Source organism: Mesoplodon bidens (genome assembly GCF_964165515.1).
Source record: "Mesoplodon bidens genome assembly, contig: HAP1_SCAFFOLD_103, whole genome shotgun sequence".
NCBI classification, from domain to species: Eukaryota; Metazoa; Chordata; class Mammalia; order Artiodactyla; family Ziphiidae; genus Mesoplodon; species Mesoplodon bidens.
The window spans coordinates 195773-216160 of NW_027672700.1; the positions used below are offsets into that span (position 1 = coordinate 195773).

The 20388-nt window shown below is 46.3% G+C and overlaps 2 protein-coding genes across 2 annotated transcripts in view; both read left to right on the top strand.

The window, feature by feature from the left end:
- Positions 1 to 20388, top strand: part of LOC308609804 (forkhead-associated domain-containing protein 1-like) — a gene marked incomplete at its 3' end in the record, with an annotated part of 99534 nt that overhangs the window by 51557 nt on the left and 27589 nt on the right. The window lies entirely within an intron of this gene.
- The window catches only part of LOC308609790 (forkhead-associated domain-containing protein 1-like), a gene marked incomplete at its 3' end in the record, with an annotated part of 332609 nt that overhangs the window by 31083 nt on the left and 281138 nt on the right, over positions 1 to 20388 (top strand). Inside the window, 3 exon segments of the mRNA XM_081259092.1 lie at positions 4595 to 4865; positions 14036 to 14145; positions 17224 to 17460. Coding sequence (XP_081115218.1) covers positions 4595 to 4865; positions 14036 to 14145; positions 17224 to 17460 — 618 coding nt within the window.

The following is a 20388-nucleotide window of genomic DNA, read 5'->3' on the forward strand; positions in this document are numbered from 1 at the left end:
TCAGTTTCTTAATCCACACAATGAGGGGTAAAATGCCTCCTGCAAGATTATTCTGGAGATCAGATGAGACCACATGCATTAAGTGCCCAGCACAGTCTGTGGCACATCTGTGGCTTCTCTACACAGTGGCTCATAGTCGTTGTATTGTCCACAATTACTTACAAATGGCAGAGCACATAACAAGCTCTCCAAGGGCAAGGTCTAAGTTTCCACCTTCTCTGCAGGCTCCAGGGCTTCCTGGCAGAATTCATGTGTACTGTAGGCACTCGATGTGCAAACTACTTCGAAGTTTTTTTAGGGTGTCCCATTCAACTTACACTCTTTTCAGGGTTAGAAGCAGATATTGGGGAAATAACACAAAGAACAAATAGATAATCTGAAAAAAAATGGATAGTGATTTCTTGAGTAAATCATTGACCTGTGTTTATTAAAGCTAATATAAATTCAGCCGTGGATGTGGTCATGGTTAATCCAGGTGGTTGACAACCTGCTTTTTTTTTTTTTTTCGGTACACGGGCCTCTCACTGTTGTGGCCTCTCCTGTTGCGGAGCACAGGCTCCAGACACGCAGGTTCAGCGGCCATGTCTCACGGGCCTAGCCGCTCTGTGGCATGTGGGATCTTCCCGGACCAGGGCACGAACCCGTGTTCCCTACATCGGCAGGCGGACTCTCAACCACTGCACCACCAGGGAAGCCCCAACCTGCTATTTTAAAGGTAGTATGGAAAAGAAATCAGGAGTATCACATATGCTACCTCAAAAACAAAACTAAAAACCCAACCATGGCAACATACCATATGGTCAGAGAACAGACACAAAGAAAGAGAAAAGGCATTAGCGTGTATTTTTGAACTAAAGTTTCTAAAAACAGACTTGAAGACTTCCCTGGTGACACAGTGGATAAGAATCCACCTGCCAGTGCAGGGGACACAGGTTCGAGCCCTGGTCTGGGAAGATCCCATATGTCGTGGAGGAACTAAGCCCATGCGCCACAACTACTGAGCCTGCGCTCTAGAGCCCACGTGCCACAACTGCTGAGCCCATGTGCCCCAGCTACTGCAGCCCATGCGCCTAGAGCCCACACTCCGAAACAAGAGAAGCCACCACAAGGAGAAGCCTGCACACCACAACAAGAGTAGCCCCCCGCTCGCGGCAACTAAAGAAAGCCTGCACGTAGCAACGAAAACCCAACACAGACAAAAATAAATAGAATTAAATCTAAAATAAATAAATAATAAAAACAAACTTGTTGATAACTGACCTTGACCCCATGCTTCCTGTACAGCCCAGAGCTAGCTTTTAATGTGAGTCTTCTTCTTATGTTTGCTTTTCTCCCTGCCTGTATCGTTGTAGTTGCCAGCAGCAATTTCTGAGAAAACCTTGACCTTCCCTTTGATAAAGCAAGCCGGGAAACTAGAGAAAACCAACTTTAACCATCCAACTAAAGCTACCCTCAACCAACATGCTTCAGAGAAAAAAAAAAAACTTTATTTTTAAATTTTTAAACCCGAAGAACTTGGAGTCTCTGCTGCGTTTATACATCTTTGGCTCCTTCCCACTAGGGGCCCTATCGTTCGGGCTCTGTGTGTTGCAAGCAACAGAAACCAGCTCTAGCCAGCCTCAGAGATGGAGCACTTCAGGGTAGCACTCCAGCCAGTGCTCAAAACCAGCTTCCTTATTTTCCCCACCATGTTCACAGCAGCATAGTTATAATAGCCATGAGGTAGAAACCACCCAAGTGCCCATGACGCTTAATGGATAAAAAAAATACACTCTAAACTGTATGGTGGAATATTATTTAGCCTTAAAAATGAAGGAAGGGCTTCCCTGGTGGCGCAGTGGTTGAGAGTCCGCCTGCCGATCCAGGGGACACGGGTTCATGCCCCAGTCCGGGAGGATCCCGCATGCCGCGGAGCGGCCGGGCCCGTGAGCCATGGCCGCTGAGCCTGCGCGTCCGGAGCCTGTGCTCCACAACGAGAGAGGCCACAGCAGTGAGAGGCCTGCCTACCACACACACACAAAAATAATAAAATAAAAGAAGGAAATTCTGACATGTTACAACATGGATGAACCTTGAGGGCACTATGCTAAGTGAAATACGCCAGTCACAAAAAGACAGGTACCATGTGATTTCACTTATTTGAGGTACTTGGTACTTAGAGTAGTCCAATTCATAGAGACAGAATGTTGGTCACCACGGGCTGGGTGGCGGAGGGAATGGGGAGTTGTTGTCTAATGGTTAATAGAGTTTACGTTTTGCAAGACGAAAAAGTTCTGGAGATCCATCTCACAGAAATGTGACTATACATAACACCACTGAACTGTATACTTTAAAATGGCTAAGATGATAAATTTTATGTTGCAGGTTATTTACCACAATTTGAAAAATAAATAAAACGCTTCTCTCTCTCCATGTCTGGGCTCCACTCCCTCATGCTGGCTGCATTCTGAAGTCCCACCAGGTCACTCCAGATCCTGGTGTCCAGCCAAGTCTTCTTGGGTCTCCTTGGCTCTGATTGCATCACTTGCCCCACCACTGAACCAATCAGTATGTCCAGGGAGTGTGATTGGTTGATTGCTTAGCCCCACCCACAGCAATGGGCCGACAGATTGGGACGGAGATTCTTGGAATTTCCAGAAGAGCCAGGTGGGTTGCGGCCTGTCCACTACGGCAGTGAACCACTTGAGGCATGAGATATGAGCACTCCCTTTAGCACCCTGGCAGTTAGTGGGCAGTGAGGCACATCTACCTGAGCATCCCAGCACAAAAGGGAATTCCTCCACACTACCCGTGGTCTCTCGATTTGTTTTCTATCAGGCGGGGGTAAAACATATTCAAATTTCCCCCTTCCCACCTTCAGCCCTTTCATTCGATAAATCTTTATTAAATCGATGAGGAAAGGTTGTAGGAATGATTGAGGCAAGACAGCCCCAGAGGAGAGGACGGGAAGGGATAGGATGGATGGAGAATTGAGTGCAAGGCAGAAGCAGGACACCTCAGCTTCTGAAAGGAGAGAAAGGAAGAAAGCTTAGGTGGAGACTGAGGTGCCCACAGTGGAGAGAAATTCGAATCTTCACATAAGGTAACAGAGTTCTGGAACACTGCCAAGTCCGTTCCTGAAACAGGTTTCAACGGGGCCAGTGTCATCATAAATGCTGGGCCAGGTGTTGCCAGGCAATTGGAGTTTGATTTTCCCAAACAGTGCTCTCCCTGACTCCAAAAAAGTCTTCAGGGGAATTCACCAGATTCTTGACTTGGCTGGGAAAGACTGTAGCTAAAAGACTGGTTTGGGAACCTGAGTGAGTGGAGAACCTTCCTCTTGAATACAATCCAGCTGGAGCTATAGGAAGTTCTGTCTGCCAGTGCTCCTATTTCGGAAGCATTCTGTCCTGTTTCTCATTCTGTGTCTGCAGTCTGCAGAAAGAGAAACGTGACCGCCACAGGCGGCAAACCTTTGAACTTAGCTTCTTCCTTGAAAAGTGTGTTTTTTTCTGCCAAGCGACTGGGGGTGGGGTTGGGGCAGAGAAGGGAGAGAGAGACAGAGAGGGAAAGAGCTTTCCAGAACCCCAGTCCCACCACCCTCTCCACCACCACCTGAGCTTGGTGAAGTCCTTAACCTCTCCAAGCCTCATTTGTAAGCTAGGAATAAGGAGAGCTCCTCCCCTTCAGGGCTATCACGAGAAATCGGTGAGTAATTACAATAAATGGTAGCATTCACGATGTCACGGTTTAACCACTAGGCTCGGGGAGGGACGGCCACAACAGCATTAACCAAGAAAAAGCCAGGTGTCAGCACCTCTCAGCATTTGCTTCTCCCGGTGTAGATGGATTTTGATGTGCTCTCTAATGAAAGTAGATACAGACATCTTCCGCCGGGTCAGATGAAAAAAGGTTCCCTCGATAGATATTTATGGAGCGTCTGCCAAGAATCAGATGTGGCAGATGTTGAGGGTCACAGGCTAATGAGCCAGCTGGGTTTCGAGCCAGTTGGGGTGCCTGCCACCCCAGAGCTCTCGGCTTCGGGGAAGAGGTGGAATGGGAGTGCCAGGGAGACACACAGTGTGGATGTGTGTGTCCTGGAGAGCTGGGCTTGAATCTCGGAGATGTGTTCATTCATTCTTTCAACCAATATTTAAGGACCTACTGTGTATGTGCCAAGGGTTTATTCTAGGAGCTGAGGATACGGTGCTGAGCAAGGTAGACAAAAAGCTGTCAGCCTCTCAGAGCTCAGAGGTGGCGTTGTACCAGCTCAGACGCTCACTGCCAAATCTGTGGTCCTGGGAAAGTCACTAGGTCTTGCTCAGCCTCGGGCTCATCACAGAGCATCAGGGGTATTAAATGAGGTAATGCATGTGAATCTCTTGACTGGGTGCCTGGCACGAAGGCTGCACCCAATAAATGGTGGTGCGATAGTGTGCAAGGTGACCCATGGTGGGGACCGCCATCCCAAATTTGGGGAGAGTGTGGGAGGGATTCTTGGGAGAAGTGACTTATACGCCGAAATCTAGGGCAGCAATTATGTCGCCGGGACAGAAAGGTGAAGACCACCCCAGCTGCTCGTAACCTCCCCTGACCCTCTTGTCTGCCCCTGCAGGTCTCCTTCCCATGGGTGAGGGGCCCAGCACCTTGGCCAAGGCCACAGCCACCTTGGGCCACCCAGGAACTGAACCAGTCACCCTCACCAACACAGACCCCCTTCTACCCGGGCATCTGGACAGCGCCAGTGCAGAGGAGCTGGTCACAGGGGTCCCCCGAGCCCCCCATGGTCCCACCAGCCTCCCACAGGCAGCCCGTGAGTGCCAGCGAGAAGATGTTCTCCTTCAAGGTGGACAGAGCCGCCCACAGCGTTCCCATCATCAGGCAAGGTACTCATGGGCGCTTCCTTGGCGGCTTAGGGGAGGGGCTTTTGCTAGGAGGATGGGTCTCAGTTTCTGCTTTCCCCTTTTTTTTTAAATTTTTATTGAGGTGCAGTTGATTTACAGTGTTGTGTTAGTTTCAGGTATGCAGCACACTGAATCTGTTCAACATATACATGTATCCACTCTTTTTGAGCTTCTTTTCCCATATAGACCATTACAGAGTATTGAGGAGAGTTCCCTGTGCTATCCAGTAGGTCCTTCTTAGTTATCTCCTTTATGTATAGTATTGTGTATGTCAATCCCTCTCTTCCAATTTATCCCTCCCCCCTCTTATTCCCGGTAACCATAAGTTTATTTTCTACATCTGTAACTCTATCTCTGTTTTGTAGATAAGTTCATTTGTACCTTTTTTTTAGATTCCACATATAAGCAATATGGTATGATATTTGTCTTTCTCTGGCTTTTGCTTATGTTCTCTGGTTCTGAAGTAGAACATAATCAAATGTGAAAAAATTGGGATAAGCAGAAAGTTAGAAAACAGTAAAAGATAAGCTGTCACCCTTATCACCAGAATTCTCCCTGTTGACTTTTTGGTACAAACTCCTCCAAGACTGTGCTCTGCCCATCTGCACACGTCAGTACCTCTGTGGTGAGTGTGTGTGTGTTTGTGTGTGTGTGTTTGTACATATATATGAATATATATGAATTTGTATCAGAATCTAAATTTATATACTTCAACTCAGATGTATAGACATATTGGTAACTGAAATCCCTCTTGCCTTAGGAGGTTTTTAAATATTTTATTACCATTTTACAGGTAAGAGGAGACTGAGGCTTATGGAGAAAATTATTTCTCCAGAGGTTATGTATTCAATCTAATCTAAAATAACGCTTTTCGGTCAAATTTAAGGCTGGTTATCTCAGTGACTGTCACTCACAGCCTGGTCACTTTGGGGACACACAGCCATCAGGGTTTCCTTCTCCCCCCTCCCCCCCCAGAAGGCCTCATGGCACTTGGGGAGGAGACTTCCTGTCTGTCACCATCCTCTTGGCCTTGCCAGGCTTACTGGCAGAGTAGCTGGGTCGACTTAGTCCCTGGCATGATTCCCAGGTTTCTTCTGTGGCCACTGGTGTGAATGTTCCATTCTCTGTTTTCTGTGTCCCAGCCCCAGACCCCTCTGAGTCCCCAGGTCTCTCGATGCCTCCACACCCTTCCCTGGTCTCACTCAGGACCACTCACCTAGTCCCTTCCCTCAGCCATTCAAATAATAGTTATTATTCTGAAATAAACAGACTAAGGAGCAAATGAAAGGTATCTCTGCAGTTTACATCATCATCATCATCGTCTAAGGAACGCTCATGTACCAACCGCCCAAGTTAAGAAATTACTCAGCCATTTACCCCCAGCATTTTTTTTAATTTAATTTTATTTATTTCTTTATTTATGGCTGTGTTGGGTCTTCACTTCTGTGCGAGGGCTTTCTCCAGCTGCGGCGAGCAGGGGCCACTCTTCATCGCGGTGCGCGGGCCTCTAACCATCGCGGCCTCTCTTGTTGCGGAGCACAAGTTCCAGCCGCGCAGGCTCAGTAGTTGTGGCTCACGGGTCCAGCTGCTCCGTGGCATGTGGGATCTTCCCAGACCAGGGTTCGAACCTGTGTCCCCTGCATTGGCAGGCAGACTCTCAAACACTGCGCCACCAGGGAAGCCCCCCCCCAGCATTTTAATGTGAAAACTTTCAAGCATACAGCAAAGCAAAAAGAATTTTATAGAGACAGCTCTCCTCCTAATTCTACCGCTAACACTTTGCTGTACTCTTTATTACATTTCTGTCTACCCATCCTTCTTGTCCTGCATTAATCCATCTTATTTTTTGGATGCATTTCAAAATAAATAGCACACATCTGTAGTCCTCCCCCTAAATGTTTTAGCACATATACCATTAACTAGAACTCAACATTTTTTGTCTCCTTCATGTAAAATGAACACAGAATGTGTATTAGTTATCATGATTGCATAACGAATTCTCCCCAAACGTAGCAGCCTAAAGCAAAATCAAACATGTGTTATCATCTATACGGTTTCTGTGGGGTCAGGAATTTGGCAGCAGCTTAGCAGGACGGCTGTGGCTCAGGGTCCCTCGTAAGGCTGCAGTCATCTGAAGGCTTGACCTGGGCCAGAGGATCCACTTCGAACACGGCTGCTCACATGGGTGTCAGCAGGAGGCCCCGGTTCCTCACCACATGGGCCTCCCCAGAGAGTGGCTCAAGCGTTCTCATGACACGGCAGCTGCTCCTCCTGAGCAAGTGATCCTGGAGGACAAGATGGAAATGGCAACATCTCTTGTGACTAAGCCTCAGAAGTCATGCTCTGTCATTGTTGCAATATCCTGAGGGTTACCCAGGGCGTCACCCTCCAGTGTGGGAGAAGACTACACACGGGCCTGAAGACCAGGAGGCGGGGATTATCAGCAGTCATCTTGGAGGCCGGCTACCACAGCCTGCCCTCGGGTCCTCAATGAATCACACTCCTCCTCCTCTCTCCCGAGGCCCCCCAAAATCTCACCCCAGTAACAGCATCGGCTCAAATTCCAGAATCTCGTCTAAATCAAGTCCAGGTACAGATGGGGCTCATGGGTGTAGTACGTTACGTTCAGCTCATCAAGTACTACTTCCAGAAATCTGAAGACCTCTGAACAAAGGGTCTGTCCCTCACACACCCAGCACATATTGGTGGGACAGACATAGCATCACTGCTACATACACTCCTCTTGTTCCAAAAGAAGAAAAACAGGAAACACACAGGAGTCCCTGGCCCAAAGCAGTTCTGAAGTCCAGCTGGGAAAATATCGGCAGTTCCTTGACTGGGCTTCAGTCCAACTCTTGCCCAGAAATGACTTTCCAGGGCTCTTGGCTCTGCCCCTGGTCCGTGAGTTCTGCCTTCTGAGTCGTCCTCCCTTTCCTATGAAAGGTGTCCCCTGGATGTGGCTGCATAGTTTTATAGCCTGCTTCCTGCCTGTAGAAGCTTGGGGGTCCAGACGCTTCTTTGACTTTTGTGGGTCTCTGTCAGTCTGAGTTGGCAGTGCTTCTTATTGGGGTTCATCCTATCAGGCAAAAACCACGCCCACAGACTTTTTTGTCACAAGCCCTTCCACCATGGGCTTCTGCAAAGACTGACAAAGGACAGAAGCTTCTTAGAAGCCCAGTTCTTTGACCGAAGGGTTCTCTTGGACACTGCCCTGGATCTGTATTCTTAACAAAGGATTTTACAACCACACCCTTAGCTTCTTCTCTGGACTGTGTTTTCTTGAGAGTGCCCTTGATTTGATTTTTGCCCAGAACCTGTTTCTTATATTTCATTTGCCACCTGGAGAGGCAGGGAATTTTCAAGCCCAGAGCATTGCCCTGATTTAACAGCCCTTCCTTTAACTGTCTCTCCCCCTCACATTTCACTATAAGTAGCAAGAAGTAACCAGGCAGCACCTTCCAAGGCTCTGTCTGGGACTCTCTTTAGCTTGACCACTCAGCCTCATCACAAACATTTTCTACCTTCCTCATGACCACAGGCAACGTGTTAGGAAACCTTCTGCCACCACCTGACAAGGATCTCTTAACCCCAGTAACATTTTCCTCACTTTTCTGAAACCCTTCCCTCACTGCCTCCTCAAACGCCATCGGGCTTCTACTAAGACTATTCAGGCTTTCTCAAAGACTCTTGGCCAAAGTCCTCCAGCTTCTGGCCACTGTTCCATCACAAACCACTCCACATTTTAGGGTTTTTGTTAAATTTTCCACCACTCCTGGTGCCCAAACCTGTATTTGCTACTTATTGTTGCATAACAAATTACTGCAGGATGTAATGGCCTAAAACAAAAGTAAACATTTATTATCTCCTAGTTTCTCTGAGTCAGGAAGTTGGGAATGGCTTCGCTGGGGGATTCTTGCTCAGGCTTGTCCATGAGGTGGCAGTCATGGTGGTGGCTGGGCTGTGGTCCTCTGGGGGCTTGTCTGGGGCTGGAGGACCCACCTCTAGGATGGTTCACTCACATGGCTTTTGGTAAGAGGCCTCAGTTCTTCACTAAGTGCACCTCTCCATACGTTGCTTGAGCATCCTCAAGCTGCCAGCTCCTCCAGACAAGTGGTCCTAGAGAGTGAGGCAGAAGCTGCAATGTCTTTTAGGATCTAACCTCAGGAATCAAACTGTGTCATTTCTGCAATATCCTTGGTTACATAGAGAACCTTTGTTATGGACTGAATTGCATTCCCCCAAAATGCATATGCTGAGGCCTCAATCCCAATATTGCAGAATGTGACCCTATTTGGAGATAGTGTATTGAAATAGATGAGTAAGTTAAAATGAGATGATTGGGTGGGCCCTAATCCAAGGGCTGGTGTCCTTGTAAGAAGAGAGAGAGAGACGCCAGGGATGCACGTGCACAGAGAAAAGGGCATGTGAGGACACAGCAGGAAGGTGGCCGTCTGCAAGCCAAGGAGAGAGGCCTAACCCTGCCCACACCTTGATCTTGGACTTCCAGCCTCCAGAACTGTGAGAAAATGAATTTCTTTTGTTAAGACCTCCTGTGGTGTTTTGTTATGGCAGCCCCAGCTAACTAATATAAAGTCCATCCAGTATTGGAGAGGATGATGCAAGGGTCTGAATACCAGGAGACAAGAATCAGTGGGGCCATCTTGGAGACTGGCTACCACACCCTGAAAGGTGTTAGACCTTGAATGTGCTCACTGAGTTGTGCCAGTCGTGCACAACTATGTAACCCAAATTCCTATCAAGATATAGAACATTACCATCACCCCAGAAAGTTCCCTCATGTCCCTCCCCAGTCAATTCCCAGCCCCAGGCCCCAGAGGCACCCACTCTTCTGAATTCTTTTCCCGCCATGGATTAGATATTCCTGTTCTAGAATCTCAAGTATACAGAACCATGTAGTACATGTTCCTTTGTGGAAGGCTTTTTTCACTCAGCATAGTATTTCTGAGATTCATTCATTTTGTTGTATGCATCATGTTCTGTCTTATGAACATATATACAGGGTTTTGGGGGGTTTTTTTTTAATGTGTCCTTTGGACACATGGCACATGGGCTGTTTCTTTTCTTTTTTTCACTCTGCCATTTAAATTTTTCCACTGTAATCACCGGTTTCTCCAGTGCCATGCTGAACTTGGGGCTTCTCTGAAGGACTTGGATTCCCCCTGGAGAAATGAAGGATGAGTCGTATGGCTTAGAGTCCCTCACATCTACCTGGGCTCTATCTCCTCAGCCTCTCAGCCAGGTCTCATGTTTCCAAACGTTTGCCCTCGTTCCCCTGACACTCTTGCCATCCTCAGAAAAGGACTTTCATCTTCCCGTGTCATGGGGAGTTCCTTTCTGTCTGGGCCTCTCTACTCTACGCTTTAGAGAAAACTCTGTGCTCCAGTCCTCCATGCTGTCTCTTGACAGAAAACACCTCTTTTTAAGGGTTCCGAGAAAGCTCTTTCCTCTCTTAGCAAAGCTGGGCTCTTCCAATTAAATTGGTTTACTGTTAGACTGTCACCTTGCTTTAGACTTGAAAAATTCTATTTGAAAACCCAAAGCCAAGGATTTATTTACTGCAGATCAGGTCAGGGTTTCTCAATCTTGGCACAGTGACAGGTGGGTCGCATAACTCCTTGTTGAAGGATCTGTCCTGTCCACTGTCGAATGTTTAGCAGCATCCCTGACTCCTACCCACCAGAGATACCAGTAGCAACACCACCACCACCACCACCCCTAACTGTGGTACTCAAAAATGTCTCCAGACATTGTCAAAAATCAAAACATCATTTTGCCTGGGGGAAAAATCACCCTGTTCTAGTTAATACTCATCCTTCCTTTACCACAAGGCAATAAAACGTCAGCTCCAAGGCCAAATCTTAATGGCAAGAGCTCATGGGAGGTGGGGAAGAATACTGAGAAAAGAAAATATGTGGAGTGACTTATTAAAATAGCATCTTGATACATATATATATATATATATATTTTTTCCCAATAATGGGATCATATGAACCTAACATAGGTTAGGTTTTTTTTTCTTTTTTTGGCCGTGCCGTTCAGCTTGCAGGATCTTTGTTCCCCAGCCAGGGATGGAACCTGTGCCCCCTGCAGTGGAAGCACAGAATCCTAATCACTGGACTGCCAAGGAATTCCCTACCTGATTTTTAAAATTCAATAATATGTCATAAACATCTTCCCACTTCAATACATTGACTACATAGTGGTTAAAAGCATAGGCTCTGAATCCAACAAACTTAGGTTCACCCCTTGACTCTACCACTTACCAGCTGTGTGTCCTTGAGCAGGTGACTTGACGTCTCTGTGCCTCATATCTCTCACGTATAAAATGGAGATGGGAATAATAATGCCTATCTCACTGGGTTGTTATGAAGACGAAATCGTATCCTGCCTGTAAGTGCTGAGCACAGCGCCTGGTGCATAGCGAACATTCAGTAAATATTAAAATATTTAATATTTTAATATTTAAATTTTAAATTTTACAATCTTAATAATTTATATATTTAAAAATTTTAATATTTAAATTTTAAATATTAAAATTTAAAAATTAAGTTATTACCTAACCATGATTGTTATTTAACTTTTATTTACAACTTACAATGTCTTAAAGGCACAGTTAAGGTGCACACATACTGCCCCTCCTGCAGACTGGTGATTATTGGAGCGCACCAGGACAGCTGGGGGTTGTTAAAATATTAAAGTAACTCCCCTGGCTTTTGGCCAACAGCTCATGCCCGAAAATTCTTAAAGTGCCTGCGTCCCCATATCCGCCGTCCCACCGCCCCAGCCCTCCCGACTCTCCCTGGGGCTTCTCCCCACTGGGACCTCCGAAGGATCCAGCATCTAGAGTTAAGCCGGTTTGGTCATACATGGCCCTTAGGTTCTTTTTGATAAATAACAGTAGCCGGTAAAGAAGTTTGGGGCAGGTGAGGGGTAACTGCTCCCGCACCTCCCTGCCTGGGTGTAAGGAAAGCAAGTCTCAGAGCAAATTCTAGCCCCACAAAGACTTTGAGTAAACACACCTTCCCCAGTAAAGGGACCCCATCGATCAGCCTGTTCTGTAAGTTTGATGAAGTCCCCCCTCCGGCCATCATCTTGCAGGGAAGCGTCCCTCAAGACAGCCACGACAGGGTCGCAGAGGCAGCCGGAGTCACCCCTAGAGATGGCATCAGACGCCAGAACTCTAAGCTGAGACTGGACAGGGGCCCAGTTAGGGTCAGACCCCGAGGCCCTCCCTGGGGACACAGGACAGGCAGTACCTTCCTCCAGTGAGAGCCGATTTCTTGAGCAATATGAAAACAGATGAAATCTTCCTCCTGAAAACTCAGTTTCCAAATTGAGATGCGCAATCAGTGTAAAATAAACCCCAGATTTCAAAGGCTTCATGCCTCGAAGAAAAAGAATATAAAATATCTCCATATTTTTTGTCGATTACATGTTGAAATGATGCTTTTTAATGTATGGGGTTAAATAAAATTGATCATTAAAAAATTCCTCTCTTCTTTTTACCTTTTTCACGTGACTACTAGAAAATTGAAAATTGCATTCTGTAGCTCCCATTATTTCTCTATCAGGCACTGCTGCTGTAGTCAGTTAGGACTTTGCTGCTCAGGATCCAAGAGAGTCAGATGGGGGCAGTGAGCTTCAAATAAAAGTTTTCTAATCATGGACCTAGTTGGGGAGGTGGAGGGAGAGAAAATGGGCAGCTGCTGAAGTTCCAGGCCCTTCTGTTCCTCGCGCCCCAGGGAACACTGTGGCCAGGGCTGCTCATTCAACACGCAAGGCTGTGCATTCTCTGGGCACCACAGGCCATCAGCTATGTCCACTAGAGGTTCTGGGGTCCACAAACAGGTTTGAGACCTGGCTGGGGGGCAGGAATCTTTGACTCTAAAATGCATAAATAAAAAATACAGAAGCAAAATGAATAGATGATGAATGTCCACAAACATGACAGTGAGTGCTTCATTCATCATTAATGTTAATACTCATTAAAGTTTCATCACCACTGAAAACAGTTTGTTCAGCTTCTCACTTCACAGGAAGATAAGAATGTGCAGTGACTGTCCAGAAACCATAGTCACTTGGAAATTTAAAATACGCTGCTTGGGCCCAAGTGATCTCACACGTAGAATTATAGAAATCTTTACAAACGTTTCTACACCAATAAAAAGAAATGTATTCAGTGTTGATGTGAGTGAATTGCGAGATGTCTGATGTGATACAGAGTGGGACCCCCAAACACAATGCCATAATCCCTGAAAGTCATATAAAAAGGCCTTGTAATACTGGGGTAAATAAGAAAAAATATAGGAAAGCTTAAATGGCCATCAAGTGGATCCTAGTTAAACAGGTTTGGCACACTTGTACAATGGACCCCAATGCTACCCTGGAAAAGAACCCAGTACAGCCTCAAATACTGACATGGGAAGATGTTTTTGATATTGTTAGCTGAAAAGTAAGCTGGATAAGCATCTCTGTCATGTAAATGCATTTTTGTTTATTGAAAAGATATGGCTGCAATATAAACGAACAGAGCTAATGTTTAGGGCTAAATGCTCTACTTGAGGGGTCAGCAAACTTTTCCTGTAAAGAGCCAGATAGTAAATACTGTAGTACTTGTGGGTCACATGGTCTCTGCTGCAACTACTCAGCTCTGCCTTTGTAGCTGGGAAGCAGCCATAAATAATATGTAAATGATCACTGTGGCTATGTTGCAATAAAACTTTATTTACAAACATAGGCAGAATTCCAGATTTGGCCGCAGGGCCATAATTTGCCAAGCCCTGCTCTATATCATTATTCTATTTAATCTCCAGATAGCCCTTTATAACAGAGACTATCAGGGATCCTGAATTATGTATGTGGAAACGAAGGCTTAGAGAGAGCAAATGACTTGCCCAAGGTCCTCAGCTCTTATGCAGCATAGAAAAAAGTCTGGAAAGAGACACACCACAGTGCATCAGTTCAGTTAATGCTGGGGAAGAGAAATGAGGCAGCTCTTACCCTTTCCAGTCCTCCTGTAATGCTTTCAGTGCATAACTCTCATGAATGTGAAAGTTAATCTGAAAATATTCTTTAAAACTTTGGGGAAACTCACAGTCTCCTCTGCCTTCTCTGTTGACCTTGTGTGTTAGTGTGGACCAACGCCGCGGAACTGTCGGAACAATCAGTGGCCGAGGAAATTCCTGGGACAGGGCCCTACAGAGAAATTTTTGTGGACCAGGACCTGTCCCAGCACGATAAGGTGAGGGGTCTTGGGGAAGCACAGAGCTACAGCAGCAAGAGGGACCATGGAGAGATTGCCACTGCCTCTTGTTCTCTGTGTCTCAAGGACTGTCCCTTTTTCCTACTTCCAAGAAACCACCTCTTCCTCCCAAGACATTCAGCCAGGTTTGGCCACTGCTCATTTTATCCCAAATAACATCTACAACTACAAGGTACTGAGCACCTACTGTGTGCTGGGCCATGTCCTGTGCACTTGACATTTATTAGCTCGTTAATCTTCACCATCTTCAAAAAAGATTTTATCACCCTCACTTTGCAGATGAGGAAACTGAAGCTCAGAGAGGTTCAGTAATGTGTTCAAGGCTGTCCAATGCAAGGAGCAGTGTTAGGATTCAAAGCGAGGTCTGGTTAGCTTCTCAGCGGGTACTTCTAACTCCCACACAGTAATCACTTGGTCAACCTTCAGTGATGGAACAGTGATGCAAAAACACGTTCCTTGCAGGAGGAATTGAGCCCTGAAGTCAGGGAGGCCTGGGCCGAGAGACTCGTTAAAGAACCAGAGAGGTTTAAAACAGGGATGCGAGCAGAACAGGTGGATTCAAGCCATCCTGGGAAGGGCCCAGGTCAATTTCTCCCCACTTAGACACGACTTGAAAGTTACTCTAAAAGAAGCAGTCTATAATATCTCGCTTTCCTTCAGGGCCAGGGCCTGCTCCTGCAGCAATTCTCAGAGTTTGTGAGGAGCAGACCTACCTGGGGTTCTTGTCAGACACGGAAATCCAAACCTTCAGGAGGCAGGGGGTTCCAACCCAGGCATCCTGGGACCAGACTCTGCAAAATGTTGCAGAAAGGCGAGAAGCCACACTCAGATTCTGTATTTATCGCTGTGTAACAAGCCATCCCAAAACTTAGCGGCTTCAAACAGCAATTCATTATTCCCCAGAATCTATGGGTTGACCTGGAAGGTTCCTTTGCTCGTGTCCCCTGGCCTCACTCATGCGGCCTCAGTCAGCCGCTGGCTTGGCCAGGCTGGTGGTCGGTCTCCATTGGCCTCCTTCCCACATCTAGGGCCTCAGCCAGGACGCCTGGACTGGTGCGCCCCTTTGTGCATGTGGTTTTTCATCACAGCACAGTGGTCTCAGGGTTCCCAGGGGGTCAGAGCAGAAGCTGCACAGCCTGTAAGAACTTGCCTGGAGATCATGCAGCATCACTTCCACTCCATTCCGTTAGTTAAAGCTAGTCACGGGGCCAGCCCAGACTAGAGGGTGAGGAAATAGACTGGATGGCAAAACTGCAAAGTATTTATAGACATTTTTCAACCTGCCTCAATTTTAACTTGGAAATATAGTGCAACCACTATAATTTTTTCTATTTATAGAAAATTTTTATAAGCCATTTATCATTTTTTCTATTTATAATAGAAATAATTCTTTCTCTTGATAAGTCGTTTATACCCTGACTTGCCAGGACTCCTTCAAGTGACAATAAACAAATTAGCTTGAGGGGGAGCATTGATTAGCTCATCTTATTGGAAAATTTAAAGGGCCACTAGCTTCAGGTATGGCTAGATCCAGGAGCTTGAATAATGTCATCAGAACACCTCCCCACTACCAACTTCTCCCCTCTGTTTCCCTCAGTGTCTGGCTTTCTTCATAAGGCTGGCTTTGTGTGTTAGAAAAGACAAACTCAGGCAAACAAGCCTACATGATCCAAAAGAAGGCAAGATCCTCTCCCTCTGTAATCGATGTGTGAAATCTCTGATTGACCAGCTTGGGCCACATGCACATGGGGAGGTGGGACAGGAAGGAGCAGGGCACATGACTGACAGTCCTACCCAGACCAAATGGAAGGAGGAACACTCCCTCCAAGAAGGGCAAGGGGACCCTCAGCAGGAAAGCAGAACCCACAGCTGTCCACTGCTCTCTGCAAACTTCTTATATTCCAGCACTGGCACGGGGCCTGGCACTTAGTTGCTGCCCGTTGAATGTTTGTTGCATGAAAAATGAATAAGCACCTGGCTGATCATAACAGGGTGAAACAGGGGAAACTGCCCAGGAGTAGGGAATATGTCTGATGCTCTCTCTTGAAGTTTTGCCACCAACTTTCACAAGGACCCAAAGGAAGGCCCCTGGCAGCAGCTGGCTGTGTCAGACAGGCTTTCTCATGAGCGAGACCCTGTCCTTCCCCAGGTCACGGAGCTAGCAGGTCGTGAGGCTGACTGCACGGCTCTCCTGGGAATGAGCTGGCCCAGAAATTGCCCGTTTACCTCCTCCCGTGACTGCTTTGGAAAAGGCCTCTGGGGAATTTCTTCTTCTTCTTCAGTTTTTCTGACATTTTATTGATAACGTCTGGTGAGAAGTTTGGGGGAAATTTTTTTTCCTTTTTTGGAAAACCTAACCAATTCTTTGGCTGCAGAGCTTTATCACTGGAGAGATGGAGGACAGGGTTAATTATACCTGTGGGTACAGTCTACCAGCAATTTTGTTTTTCCAGCCAAAAGTTTACATGAGCCCATGCAAATAAATCAGTATTCCTGTCTCATTTACTTTCCAGATTGAGTTACCTGGAAAAAATTCATACATGAATAGCCAAAAGAGGCAGGAAATATTAGAAGAGAGGAAAGGGAAAACAAATAGTTCAGAATGTTTTAAGTTAAAACAAATAACCCTCATTATAGGCAGAATGTGGTCAAACAGAATGTTGTTTTCCTAAGTACCTTTCCTAGGTCCCCGGTGTGCTAGGCTGAATATTATAAATGAAAACACTCTAAGTAAACTTTCTAGCAACAAAAGTTCCCAAGTGGGATGGTTGTTCTTAATATGAAAGTCTAATTCTCGGGGAAAGGAAAGTTTCCGTACCTGTGAGGTACAGACATCCATTACAGGAGTCTATATACAAGTACATCATTTTAACCCAATTCTTGTCTCTATGAGATTTTCCAAGTGACAGAGATAGCCTTGAAAGTCTGCTTTTTCCCTCCCTGCCTGCCCTCACCTTCCCAAAGAATGATACCATATTTTTCCTGTCTTTCTTTAAATGGGCTCAGCCTTACACCCAGACCCACACCTAGTAAATTTCCCATCTGGCCTCCACCCAGGATGAAATAATTCTGCTGCTGGGAAAAGAAGTCAGCCGTCTCTCCGATTTTGAACTTGAATCTAAATACAAAGACACGGTGATAGCAAGCCTGCAGAACCAAGTGGCCAACCTGAGGCAGAAGCTGTTGGAAACAGCTGCCTCCAGGCAGAAGCAGAGGGTGATCCCGCCCAAGTTTCAGGTTCTGCATGAAGAGGACGATGCCCAACATAGAGAGATCCAGAGCTTGAAAAAGCAGGTAGGGCTCAGAGACAAGTGGGTCGGGGTCTTGGGGTCACAACACAGGGTGACAGCTCTCAGGTAGAGCCTTGGCGGAGCCACCCGGGTAGTTAGAAATGGGCACTCAGCACAGCATGGAGAAGAGTGCAGATCCAGGGAGTGGAGGGTTGGCAAATTTCTAGCCTTGTAAGAACAATATTAGATTTGATTAAGTGCCTACCATGTTCAGGCCCCGGTGCAGGTGCTTTGGGTGCATTAGCTTATTTATTTATTTATTTATTTATTTATTTTATTTATTTATTTATTGGCTGCATTGGGTCTTCGTTGCTGTGCACGGGCTTTCTCTAGTTGCAGTGAGCAGGGGCTACTCTTCACTGCAGTGCGTGGGCTTCTCATTGCAGTGGCTTCTCTTGCTGCAGAGCATGGGCTTCAGTAGTTGCAGCATGAGGGCTTCAGTAGCTGTGGCTCGCGGACTCTAGAGTGCAGGCTCAGTAGTTGTGGCCCACGGGCATAGTTTCTCCACGGCATGTGGGATCTTCCTGGACCAGGGCTTGAACTCGTGTCCCCTGTATTGGCAGGCAGATTCTTAACCACTGCACCATGAGGGAAGTCCCCTTATTAGCTAGTTAAACCTCAGTCTTCTGACACATGCCATTCTACAGATGAGGAGACTGAGGCACGCTCAGAGATGCCCAGGAGCTTGTTACAGCTTGCACAGCAAGTGAGAGGCAGTGATGTGACTTGGGCTCAGCTCTGCCACCTTGTACACCTCATGCTTTCACACCCACTTTGCATTTCCACCCAACTCCTGTCGCTTCAGTGACCACTTCTCACACCCACCCGGACCCAGCCAGAAAGAGCTGGAGGTGGGGAGGAGGAACCCCACAGTGTTCCAAACACTGAGGCCTTTATCAAACCCTGAAGGCAGCTGCTGGTTCATTTATAGGGAATTTCACCAAAAAATCTCCACCCAGAATGTCTGGATTTACCAGTCAACTTCCTTCCTCCTGAAACTAAATCCAAAAAAGAAAAAAAAAATTTTTTTAAGTTTTAAAGAACTACTTTAAAATTGGCCACTGATCTTGTACATAAATTATATCTCAACAAAGTTGATAAAAAAGCAATTGGTCATTGATGAATTTTGGCCTCAGTGCATAATTCTGCTTAAAACCGTAGTCAGATTTGGTTCAACATGGCGGAGTAGAAGGACATGCTCTCACTCCCTCTTTCGAGAACACTGGAATCACAACTAACTGCTGAACAATCTTCGACAGGAAGACACTGGAACTCACCAAAAAAGATACCCCACATGCAAAGACAAAGGAGAAGGCGCACTGAGACAGTAGGAGGGGCGCAATCCCAATGAAATCAAATCTCATCACTGCTGGGTGGGTGACTCACAAACTGGAGAACACTTATACCACAGAAGTCCACCCACTGGAGTGAAGGTTCTGAGCCCCTCGTCGGGCTTCCCAACCTGAGAGTCCAGCAATGGGAGGAGGAATTCCTAGAGACTCAGACTTTGAAGGCTAGTGGGATTTGATTGCAGGACTTTGGCAGGACTGGGGGAAAGAGAGATTCCACTCTTGGAGGGCACACACAAAGTAGTGTGTGCATTGGGACCCAGGGGAAGGAGCAGTGACCCCCCTAGGAGACTGAACCAGATCTACCTGCTAGTGTTGGTGGGTGTCCTGCAGAGGCAGGGGACAGCTGTGGCTCACCAAGGGACAAGGGCACTGGCAGCAGAAGTTCTGGGAAGTATTCCTTGGCATGAGCCCTCCCAGAGTCTGCCCTTAGCTCCACCAAAGAGCCTGGGTAGGCTCCAGTGTTGGGTCACTTCAGGCCAAACAACTAACAGGGAGGGAACCCAGACCCACCCATCAGCAGACAAGCAGATTAAAGTTTTACTGAGCTCTGCCTACCAATGCCACAGCCAGCTCTACCCACCACCAGTCCCTCCTATCAGGAAACTTCCACAAGCCTCTTAGATAGCCTCATCCACCAGAGGGCAGACAGCAGCAACAAGAAGAACTACAATCCTGCAGCTTGTGGAACAAAAACAATATTCACAGAAAGACAGAAAAGATGAAAAGGCAGAGGGCTATGTAACAGATGAAGGAACAAGGTAAAACCCCAGAAAACAACTAAATGAAATGGAGATAGGCAACCTTCCAGAAAAAGAATTCAGAATAATGATAGTGAAGATGATCCTGGACCTCAGAAAAAGAATGGAGGCAAAGATCGAGAAGATGCAAGAAATGTTTAACAAAGATCTAGAAGAATTCAAGAACAAACAAACAGAGATGAACAATACAATAACTGAAAAAAAAAAAACACACTAGAAGGAATCAATAGAATAACTGAGGCAAAAGAAACGGATAAGTGACCTGGAATACAGAATGGTGGAATTCACTGCTGCAGAACAGAATAAAGATAAAAGAATGAAAAGAAATGAAGACAGCTTAAGAGACCTCTGGGACAACATTAAACACAACAACGTTCACATTATACGGGTCCCAGAAGGAGAACAGAGAGAGAAAGGACCCGAGAAGATATTGAAGAGATTATAGTCAAAAACTTCCCTAACATCGGAAAGGAAATAGCCACCCAAGTCCAGGAAGCACAGAGAGTCCCATACAGGAGAAACCCAAGGAGAAACACACCGAGACACATAGTAATCAACTTGGCAAAAATTAAAGAAAAATTATTGACAGCAGCAAGGGAAAAATGACAAATAACATACAAGGGAACTCCCAGAAGGTTAACAGCTGATTTCTCAGCAGAAACTCTACCAACCAGAAGGGAGTGGCATGATATACTTAAAGTGATGAAAGGGAAGAACCTACAACCCAGATTACTCTACCCAGCAAGGATCTCATTGAGATTCGATGGAGAAATCGAAAGCTTGACAGACAAGCAAAAGCTAAGAGAATTCAGCACCACCAAA